General features: G+C 37.3%; 1 protein-coding gene across 2 annotated transcripts in view; it reads left to right on the forward strand.

The window, feature by feature from the left end:
• The window catches only part of OLFM3 (olfactomedin 3), a 174721-nt gene that overhangs the window by 133690 nt on the left and 28945 nt on the right, over window positions 1–12086 (forward strand). The window contains exons 1-2 of one of the 2 annotated variants that reach the window (XM_011368229.2): window positions 1448–1681; window positions 10907–11053. In XM_011368229.2, coding sequence (XP_011366531.1) covers window positions 1553–1681; window positions 10907–11053 — 276 coding nt within the window. In that variant the 5' untranslated portion in view covers window positions 1448–1552. Of the gene's footprint in view, window positions 1–1447; window positions 1682–10906; window positions 11054–12086 lie in introns of those variants that run through there. The other variant, XM_011368235.1, reaches the window with a different exon arrangement.

Consider the following 12086-nt stretch of genomic DNA (forward strand, 5'->3'; position numbering starts at 1 on the left):
CACTATGGTTAAAAAATAAGAATCAATTAAAATCCTTTGGCTATTTTGATAGAAAAAAAAATACCGTGGTTCCTAGTGAAAGGAAGACTGAGGAGGATTTTCAGTTTCATTCCAGTCTAAAGCTGTTTTTGAAAATAAAGGGGACATATACCTCTATAACTATGTATCTCTTTCAATTTTATTAAAGACATTTTATTTCTCCTGCCAAAACTGTTTAAGAAAAATACTTATCTTTGGCTGAAAATTCCAATCACACACAAAGTCAGAATTCTCCTAAGGAATCAAAACAATATTTTTCCTTTTTATAACAGATTCCTTTTCTCTTAATTTTCATTCAGCCATATTTCCCTTCATGTCTTCTCTCTATATTTTTACTTTAAACCATATATATTATACAAGACAATGGCCTCTGATTTATTCCATTTGGGAACTGAGATTTAGATGTGGGCAATTTGTAGCATCTATAAAAAGAATATAATAAAATTACCCATAAGCCCCAAATACAACATGTATGTTGGCCAACAAAACTCTAATAAACAGATCACTGAATTTTAAACCTGGAAGGAGCCTTGGAGAGTATGGAGTCCAACCCCAATATATTGTGAGAAAGAAAAAACAAAAACAAAAACAAAACTGAAGCCAAGGGATTTTAAGCCACTGGCCAGTCACACAACTAACTACAAGAGAACAAGGATAGACCCTCGGAGTCCCTGAATCCAATGCTATGCCTTTTATACAAGTCATATATGCTTTCATGACATAGACTCCCTTCCTGCATCTGCCCGCCAATCCTCACAAGGTGAAAGTAGGGTTAAGTGAGTTTTTCTGTGCCTGAGCAACTACTAGGCTCTCATTTATAAAAGCAAAACTGAAAACATATGACATTTCCATAATAGCAGCTTTTCTCCAAGCCTGTCTTTTCTGTCTGTTCATATATAAGGTACCTAGGGTAATGTCCTCCACAGGCAGTAGCTATTAATCTGACTATTTTTTTTAGAGGAGACAAAGCTAATTTTAGGTTACTGTTTAAAAAAGTAATCTCTGTCAATATCTGATCATCTTGGAAATTCTTTACAGGCTTGTTTTTATGCTCTATGTCCGAAGAAATCTGTAGGTATTAAGATTGGTGTTTGAAATGTGCACGCTGGCAGGCCTGCATTTAAAGGTGTATTTTTTATGAAAGATAAAAAGTAGCTGATTATACATACTCGCAGAAACCCTATAGGGAATGGACTCCAGGTAACTGACTGAGGAGGAGCGGGCAAGCTCAAGCCCCCCCTCCCTTCCACCTCTGCTCTGCTAATTACCAACCAAGCCCTCCCAAGAATATCTCCTTTGATGATCAAGCAGTGTCTGATAAGGGAGGAAAGGAAGTGCAGGGCACTTCCCGTGACGGGGAGAGAGAGGTTCTGTGAGCTCTTCCCGGTGATTAGAGCTGGGGAAGTTGATCTCTTTTTATGCTGTGGATGTGGCTGCTGCAGTCACGCCTCTGCTGCCAGCCCAGCACCAGGATCTTAATCAGTCACTATGAAAACTCATTAGCTCCACAGCAATGAGTTCTCCACTGCTGAAGCTTGGCGCTGTGCTTAGTACCATGGCAATGATCTCAAACTGGATGTCCCAAACTCTACCATCCTTGGTAGGACTGAATTCCACAAGGCTGTCGACGACAGATGCCTTAGTAAGTCACCCCGTGGGTCTGGACATCTTGGGAAGTTAAGTGTATTAAACCAGTGGGCTTTATTTTGTAAGCTGCAAAGGCTGAGATTTTGCTTCTCTATGCGGTAACTTTAGTCATGGGTTTTTTTAATGAAAACTTTAAAATGACACCAAAAACAAATAATTGCCCAAGAAATTACTTGTGAAAAGAAATACCACATTCATTAAATTTTTAAACAGAAAAAGCTTTAACTTGACTATATTCACTCGAGGTTTGAAAGGATTCTTAAAGAAATATGTTTTGTTTCTTATTATTTTACTTCTTTTAATGTCTGTAAAATCACCTTAATTTTTTTCTATGAAGTATACTACAAAGTCTAGTCTTTCTGATCTAGTTGTAGTATAGCAGGTTCTTCCTTGGAATTGAATTCTGTGATTGAATTCTGTGATTGTTTGCAATGCATTCAGAGAAACTAACCTCTTTTAAACATATATGAATTTTTAAAAAACCTTAGCAATTTAAAGCCGGCCAAAAAGATGTTAAGAGCCAAGAAACACAAAGAATAGATAACTTACATGATAAAATCATCTCCTTGTATAGTTTAATTTTTTATAAAGACTTCTATTACGAGTCTAAGTCCTGTAGTCTTCAATCGCCTAAAAGTAATGGCTTTTTAACCCTTCCCAATTTATGACAAAGTCTGTTCTAATAGTTTGGAGCATGGTTTAGTTAGCAATACTTTAAAATCTTTAAAATAAAAATGAAAACTATTGGTTTTTTAAATAAAAGTTTACAAATTCAAACAGAAGGAATATCTTGGAAAAACAATTTCCCTGCTATGGAACAAAGGCACAGAAACAATTAGTGTTTGGAGCACTTTTTTATCTTTATCTGTTTTTATCACCGGATTACTCTAATGGATCAGAAAAAGTCAGATACTGAAAGAAAAGTAACTATATTCAAGACTTGTTTGTATTAATAATAATTAATCTATCAATCAATGTGTAATTAACTTAGTAGAGTCAGGTCAAATTAATTACATAATTTCACAGGTTCGCCCAGTGCTGAGGGCACCAGGAGAGCACATGTGAGGCACACTTTGACCTGCTTTTGTGTTTTTACCTCCCTCCAGTCACTTAAGAAACCTCTGTGCCCCAGTTATTGAGATTCTCCTCCTTACCTACATGATTTGCGTGTGGTTAGTGGGATGTAAAGGAGATCTGTGGTTATAAAGAAAGCATGATATGTCATCAATGAACAATTACAAAATAAAGAAACTCACAATATTTAATATTTACTGAGCCAAATTTTCAAGTGTCTGATGGTTTTCAACAACTTAATTGTTGAATTAACTCTTTCGGAAAGTGAATCTAAACTAAGAAATTCATAACTGAGTTATATTTCAAACTTGGTCCCTTGGTTCTCAGATATATTTATTATTTTTGTGTATATAGACATTGGTTTAGTTTCTTCTCTCTGTTGGTGATAGAAGAGAATCAAATTTCCAAAATGATGTGATTCTTTCAGGGCTTCTAGCTATCTTGTAAGTTTGAAGTAAATTTATTTTCTTTACTTTTGTTTGGTAATCTGTTGGTTGAAAAATATAAAGCATTGCTGTGATCTACGAAGGTGATGACACAACCAAATATTCCTTTGGATGAAAACAAAAGGAAGTTCAGGAAAGTTTGCACTATGGTATTTACTGAAATGGATGAAGAAACCAGGTTGCAAAAGCTTGTTGTTTTTTTTCTTTTCTTCTGCGTGTTTTACAGAATGGCTACCTTACTGAGGAATGGTGTCCATTGTGACATTTCCCTACCTTAATTATTCAAGATAATTGCTCATACTTTAGGATTCCCGTGGTGAAAAATGAATGAATCTGTATTTCCTAATTAAGCTCATAAAATGTTAATGCTGGAAAGGCTCTTAGAAACCATCCAGGCCAGTAATTTTCACACTGTTTTTGGCAGCAGTGCCTTTTTTTCCCAAATTAAATCTTATGTAAACATACTGAATAAATATTTGTTGAATCAAATTTGAAGTGGAAATCCAATATATAAAACAGGTCATTGGTCAAACAAATAATAAATGATGGAGGGAGCATTTATCAGGTGGGCCTCCACCACCTGCTCCCTCCCCATACAATCGAGCCCTTGCCCTAGTCAAGATACCTCCAGAGAAACCTTAGAGCTCTCAAGAGTTTAGCTGGAAATGTGGCTAATCTAACCCAGCTTCCTCATTCTACAAGTGGGAACATGGACCCAAAATGTGTAACTGACTAAACAGATTTCCCCAGCTGGTTAATGACAGAGAGAAGGGCAGAAGCAAGTCACGGGACTGCAGTCCTGGGCAAGGAAGTCCTTTAACTCACATTCGCTAGCCTTTGCCTTCCTGGCCCTGGGTGCCACACTAGGTTCTTTCTGCCCTACTCAGATGGTTTCCGATGACCTTGGACTCCACTTTTCTTAGATTGAAGCATTAACAATTCCCTTCCCCGTAGGCAGTGCTATGTTGCCCAGCCCTTCCCACCTTTCTCACTCTATGTTCTTATGTTAGATGTTATGAATGAGATGGGCCTGCAATTGTGCATACACCGAAATTAAAAAAAAAAAAGACAAGTCTTAAAATTTTTTTTAAGAGTGTTTGTAGCATGTACAGATGGTAAAAAGTACAGATTTACACAAATATGAACATAGTCTTTCTCTAGAAGGGTAGTTTTAAATAATCTGAAATGAAATTTTAAATGGAGTTTTAAATGAAAAAAATAAAAAATAGGGTTTTAATTATTAAATGTCAATTAAATCTGTTTATGGCAGGTGTCTCTGAAATTGGCAGTGTACGTTTGATTGTTTCAAAGCTAAAAAAGGTTTTTAAATTTCCAGGATATTTTTGTTAGTAAGTAGTTAAATACAGCTCCCTCTTAAGGAAATAAGCTCCTTCTTCTTTTTTTAGAATCTTGAAAAATTCCTTTATCCTTCTCTTTGGCCCTGTTTTCTATCTTTTTTTATCCTTCAAATCTATCACTGAGCCCACCAAGCTTTGGAGGAGCTGGTGTCTGCAGAGGCGAAGCCTCCATTCTGAGAGAGCTCAAGCTTCCTCTGACACTTGTCTCTGGTGCAGAGTTACTTCTCCTTGAGGCTGAGCTTCTAAGAAGTCCCCCACGCTGTGGACTCCACACCAAGAAGAGCAACTGAACAGAGGACATTCAGTAGACACCAGCTGTTCTCATTCAGCCCAACCACTGAGGTGGAAAGAGGCCTCAAAGGGCCCTGTGGGCAGAAGAGATTAGTTTTGCTCATTTTCAAACATATAGCTGGCTTTTCCTCTTACACAAGTACTTGAATGAGTTAGTTTTAAGTGCTACGAAAGAAGCAGAATACCCTGATACAAACTCTCAATATTCTGTAAGTTTCTTACCTTCAATTCACCAACTTTTTTTTAGACCTAGATGAAGATATCTGACTTCTCTGTTTTGTATAACTGTTTTTCTTCCCAAGTCCTTAGACAATGTCCATTTTGTGAAAGAGCAAATAAACAAATTAAGGACTGGGAGATGGATGAGAGAACAGAATGGCAAATCTTGAGAGCCACAGAGAATGTGATCATTGCCTTTTTAGAATGGAATTGTGACACATAAGAATGTGGATTTGTTCTTGCAGAAGTAGGTCCAAATGGAGAAAATTACAGAGAAAAGTTCAAAATCAGCCCCTTAGCTTTCCACCCGTGGAAGGGGCTACCTACGAAGCAGTGAAATTCCTATTATGTAGAGTTCAAGTGGAAACACAGGAAGAATACATAAAAGAAGTATCATTGAGTGGAAAGACACAGGACCACTTATGACTTCCCAACTCCAAATCATTATGATTTCCAGAGTACGAGCAAAAGTGACCTACTGACCTAAATTTGATGATGTCTTTGAGTTTTTGTTTATTTTTCTGTTTTTATAGTTGTTTTTTTCTTAGAGCCTTAAGGTTTTCCTGAGTGAACAATATGCATTTATTTTAGTTCCAACCAGCCTCATAAGAAATAGGAAGAAAACTGCAATATAGTGACATCTTTATTAACACATCCTCCAGAACACAGCTTCTTTTAGCATGGTCTGTCAACATCTCTCTAATTCCTGTCTTCACATTTCTCCTCTCTCCACAACTAAAGCCATTAGCATGCCAAATCACATTTCAACTGTCTGGGACCAAACCCATCCTCAGACCAAATTTGTAAGGGGTTTTCATCACTCAGGTTTCTCCACTCTAAATCAAACAGGTTTTAGTAAATGGATTTTTTTTTTCTGCTTTATCTTCCCCTACCTTGTACACTACTTTCAGTACCTAGATCCCTTATTCTTTTTTGCCTCACTCTGAACTTTTATGAAATTCCCAGAAACTCAGCATAAAACATAAGACCTAGCAATGTTCAACCAAATGATTTTGTTTTTTTCAAAAGATCAGAATTCTCTCTTTGCCTAGCCCTCCACCGGGGCCCTAATGAATGACTGCACTGCCTTCCGTGGGAAAATCCACTTGCGTCCCTGAGCCCTCACTGCTAACTACTCCTGCCGGGTGCCAATGGCTACTTGTTTCCAACTGTTTGGATAATGCCCTCTGCCTGCCTGGGGGCATCGCCTCTAAAGCACACTATTTTGGCTATTGGCAAATGGACATAGACCATTTATCTGCATTTATTAGAAAAGAATAAACCTAATGACTTCCAAGCTTGATGTTGGAGAAAACTGGTATAAGTCTCACATATGACATGTACTAAATGGGTGATGGGGAAAAAATGCTTATTTTTTTAAATTTGTTTCCTTATAAGTAAAATAAGATACTGACTCTAAGGATAGTTGGTTCAAAAGAAATGAAGCTAATATAAGAGAAAGGATTTTATAAACAAAAAAACCTACTGAAATGCAAGATATTTTGATATTTTTAACTTCTATCTCAGTTTCCAGGATCCTTCTTTTCTAGTACAAAGCCCCTGAAGTTCTGGGATAAATCTCGCACAGTAGCTTTATACCGATACAGCATAGTTTTATAATTAAATTATAAACAAAGAATACAGACTTGAAATCCAGTTGTTAAAATTATCATTTTCATTCCCCTATTTAGAGCTTTCTTAAATATTTCATGAGTTTTATAATATTAAAAACTGCTAAATAGTTCATTTAGTTCTTCTAATTAACACAAAAGGTTCAAAGAGAACTATATCAGTAATCACTGTGATTAGCAACGTTTTAGATGGTTAAAAACGATCTGCACCCTCCAGGTGGACTTCACAGTTCAGAAAATGCTATCAGAGTCATCATCATCATATATAAAGAGAATTCATATCACTGGTGGTTAAATTTTCAGGCTCCAAAATCAGACTGTGCAAGTACCAATCCCAGCTCTGCTGATTACTGGCCTCCATGACCTTGGACCAAGTTCCTGACTGTCTCTAAGCCTCACTTTTTTCATCCATAAAATGGGCAGAATAGCATCCCCTGGTCCACATGATTGTTGTGATTTTCAAAGGCAATAACACATGTGAACTGCCAATTAATGGCTAGAGCTCCATAAATGTTTGCCATTATTACATGTTTTGCTGACACTTGAATAATTGCTCTTTTAAATTAAAATGGGAGCAAGTCTTTTCTCATTGGTATCCAAACAATTTAAATATTTCCTTCCACATGAGGTCTTAGTTGGTTTTATTTTTATCCTCTTTTCAAAGCCAGTATGGGTGTCCTAAAAGAGGTCACTAGAGATGCTTATAAAGCTTCCTTTATCACTGACCCTGAAACAGAGGTCTCTATCAAAACCCACAGGACTGTCAGGCACTCATCTCTTATATTAGCTTTTTTCTCTTTTGTGTTACCTTTTTCCTGCCAAAGAGGTTAACTCGTTATAGTTGAGATCATTTAAACTAACTCTGTAGTAGAGAAGGTCATGGCTTTTTTCAGTGATTCTTACAAGACAATTGGAAGTACAAACAAGGCTCAAGTCTTTACTTTTATTAAGCTGACACTTCAGGGGAATGCTAAATGAACATCAAACTCTGTTCACCTTTCCTGCTTTTCTCATTCCAGAGAGCAACTGACACCTTGTCCTGTCATGATAAGCTCCTCACTAGTTAGCCAAACACTTGGCAAGTGAGAATCAATATTAATGGTGCCAGGTTTAATAATCAGTGTTTGCACTGCTGTTAAAGATATTTTAATATTACAATTGGATGATCCCTTTTCCTTTATCCAAAAGCTAAATTTATTCTAGTGACAAGCCTTAATTTTCTGACATATTTGAGATTTATGTTCAATGTTAGAAGCCTAGCTGAAACTACAGGATCTATGTCTAGATATAGCAATCCCATACGTTACTCAGCTTAAATCTTTAATTATATCATTGAAACTACTCTGCTAAGCTGTTTCTATCTCCATTCTGTAGATAATCTCTCTGTATTTTTCTTCTTTAATACAGAAAGAATAATGCAATAACTTTTAAGATCCTATCTGACTTTAATAATATATAATAACTCTGAGTACATCTTTCTATCCTAACTGGATATTCAGGTATAAGCTCAAGAAGGAAAGAGGGGGATGGAAAAAAAAAAAAAAGAAATGATAATGAATTCAATGCCCCAGAAATGAAATAGGCACAGGAGACTTCTATGAACTATCTAAAAAAGGAGTTTAAGGAGACTAAAAAGAAAGGTTTGGCATCATTTGCTTTCCATTATATATCAATAATGAGGACTATGACATCTTTACATGCTACTTGAGTTTATAATTTATAGCTTCCTCAATATTTGCTCACGACTATTGTTGGAATGCCTATCATTACCCCTAGTGATTATCGCTAAAGCCCTTGAAAAGAAAAAGAACTGTGTGTTAGTTGACAGTATGTGATAAGCTTCCTGGGACTGAATAAACAGGAAATTGTATTTCCTTCTCTGTGAATTCCAGAGAAGGAAAACCTCACAGAATGTGGCAGATCTGTGGAGAGAGAAGTCAGCCTGATTCGGTCGTTTTTAAGAATTTGCTTCTGACCAGTCTATAGGTAAACTGACCAGCCCAGTAACACTGGGCATTCTGCAAGATAATGTTCTGCTGGCCTCCATTCACCTCCTTGTTCCTTGCCCCAGCTCAGCTCCTGACCCTCAGCCCTTTCTCAATCTTCCTTGGCCTAGCCCCTCCAACCAAATTCATTAAATACTTTATTTCCTAGACTAAATACAGCTCCCTCTTCTCCCAATCAAAAACAAAACACCTCCCTATCTGCTGCATCCCTAGGAACCATAATAGGAAAACTAAAGAATAGCAGGTCCCAGCTGTAGAAGACAGTGCTTAGAAGGAGGCCCACTGATTTACCTGATATTTCCACAGGAAAAACAAATTCAGGTGCAAACTGGATGGCTTGTCTATATAATATCTGTTAGGTAGTTTTTTTCAATATTCATGTGATTGACCTTTAAAAACGATTATCTGGCTATTCAGCATTATACTGACATGGCCATAGTGCCGGAATTAAAAGCGAGACTCCAGAGCTGTACTGTCCAATAAGGAGGCCACAGGTGGCTCATGAGCACTGAAGATGTGGCTAGCCCAAACCGAGGTGTGCCCGAAGTGAAAATGCCACTCGGTTTCAAAGACAGTACAAAAAAGGGAAAACATAGAATGTAAAGTATCTCATGAATATCAATCAGATGTTGAAATAAAAATATTTTTGATATACTTAAAATATATATTAAAATTAATTTTACTTGTTTCTTTTTTCTTTTATACATAGCTACCAGAAAATTTTTAAGTTACACATGTGGCTCTCATTAATTTCTATTGAAAAGTTCTGTGCTGGAACATACTGCCCTGCTTCATGCACAGCTCTGCCCCACACAAGCTGGGCATTCTCAGGCAGGTTAATTAATGCTCTCTTCTGTGAAATGGGAACAATAATAATTCCTGTTCCTTTGTACCTCTGCATCAGCAAGTCGATGGACGTGAGCCGTTTCTTGGAACAGGGCCTGACCTTGAGCAGACAGTGCTCTTCAGCCTAGGTGATCCCCAAAGAGAAAAGCGACAGAGTCCCCCTGCCAGTACTCTCGAGAGCTGGAGGAACGAGGAGCGCCTCTCTGAGCCGTGCATCACGGCATCCACCAGGACTGTACAATGCGGAGTATACGCGCGAAGCATAGTTCTTCCTGAAAATAACTAGATAAAAAATGAGGCTACTTATCTTTGTTCTTCATAAAATCTTGATATGGCAGAAGGGAGAAAGCCAATAGATCTTCTAGCTGGATATAAACTTATTGTTGAAATAAGACAAATGAGAGACAAATATCAATACTAGAGAATATACATTAAAAACCTAATAAATAGTATGGACGGTCCTTCAGAAGTGGTGGAATCCATGAGGGCTGAGAAAACTGAAGTTGTATAAAGGAGGTATTTCAAGCAAGAAAAGCAAAATGAGTAACACAAATATGAATCAAGGAGGCATGCTTTGAGGACACACATAGACCAGTTTGGTTGGAGAACTTTCCTGTAGGAAGATACAGGAGGCAAACCTAAAAACTTAACAGGAAACAGACTGCAGTAGAAATGGAACACAGCTTCGAGCTAGGGTTCTAGGGGGCAGGGTGAGATGTGCACAGGAGTAATTTGGGAAGATCAATTTGGCAGACTATGCCAACAAAATACTCTAACTCCTCTGGGACGCTGTATCCTTTGCAAAATTGTGTGGATCTAATTATTTTCACTCTGTATTCTCATATGATACCTTTCCAGCTTTATTAATAATTGGCCCTTTAATACTTAGGAAGCTTCTTGGGATAGGGCTTTGCTTCAGAATATCACACATGAATAATAATTAGAAAAAAATATACTACTAATTACCATTTACTGTTGAGAAAGACAAGCTAACAGATTTTATATAGAAAGAGTGGTCATATGTCTCTAAGAGGTTATCGGATGCTTCTAAAGTTGCATTAATATGTCCAAATATAACAATGGTATAGGATCAATAAATGATTAACAATATGGAACCTAAAATAAGAGAAAGATTCTCCCTCTGGGCATGATAAGGAAGGTGTAACTGAATGAAGCTGTGCTGCCTGTGCTGCCTATGTAAGCTGTTTACTCTCCTTTTAACCTTAAAGAATAAAAATACAAACATTAATTATCAGAAAAAGATGCTTTGCTTAAAATGCTACAGACTCACAATCTCTTTATCCTATAACGGGGTCTGTGTTCTGTGTATCTGCCATTGGTCTCCTCAGACCCAGATTAGTCCCAAAGAAGGCTGGCAAGTGTACAGCTCAGCACAGGATCCCGACGGGCGATGCATTTGCACAGTGGTTGCTCCAGAACAGAACCTGTGTTCCCGGGATGCCAAAAGCAGGCAGCTTCGCCAACTGCTGGAAAAGGTAGGTGTCCTGTGTCCCCTGCGCATATTTTTACTGAAATCTACCATTCGTTGAAAGGAAATGTAAGAAGGCAGATAATGGTGAGGAGGGTCTAAATTTTTGTCCCCCTTCTCAAATAAACTTTTTCCCTTTCCTTGAAAGGAGTACCCCAAGCTTCCTGTTCTATTCCACTTATGACTTTTTACTTTTCCCAACCATTCCTTCTTAAGACTGGTTCTCTATCATATATCTTAATATCTAATCTGTGCCTCTTAAAAAAAAAAAAAAAAGGACAAGAAGTCTGATTGTGAAACCAGAAATTTAGCCTCAGCTCTCAGAATCACACTATGCTCCCTGAGCTCGTACTTTTGGATCCCATCACCAACCTTGCACAGAAGTTAAAATAATAGCATGCAATATGCAAGCTATCTGAACAGATAATGAATAATTCCAAGTATTTATCATCATTCTCTAAGTCATTCCTTTGAACATTAAGCTCTTCAATTTCATTCAACGGCATTCTCTCCATATAATTTACTTAAGCCGGATCCATAACAATCAAATGCAGAATGCCCTTGATTCATTCTCTTTGACAGATAAAAGTCAGCTCACAAAAGGTTATTTATGTTTAGTTTAGGGAGGGAAAAAAAACAATAAATGGTTCTCTCGATTATTCTCATTCAGACTTTTAGTTTGTTGGGTTCTGAATATAATAGGACAGCTGGGTTGGCCAAGCTGATGGAAGGATGAAAATGCATTTGAATTTTAAATACCATCAGGGATAATAACATAAATCAGGTGGTATGTGCTTTTAGAGGACGCCACACTCGCTCTGTGCGATATCCTTCCCATGATTGTCCTCACAATGATGGCACTGAATGGGAGCTTTTTATGGAAAATTAAGAGCAGGTAGAAGAATGAAAGCATCAAATAGATGAATACAGACATTCCTACTTTATGTAATATCAAGCCTAGCCACAGTAACTTTCTTTCACTGCCATATCTAAAAATAAGTTCCCTCTGTGTACATTATTTGGAAGTCTATTGATGCCCT

Source organism: Pteropus vampyrus, unplaced genomic scaffold, assembly GCF_000151845.1.
Source record: "Pteropus vampyrus isolate Shadow unplaced genomic scaffold, Pvam_2.0 Scaffold6, whole genome shotgun sequence".
Lineage (NCBI taxonomy): Eukaryota > Metazoa > Chordata > Mammalia > Chiroptera > Pteropodidae > Pteropus > Pteropus vampyrus.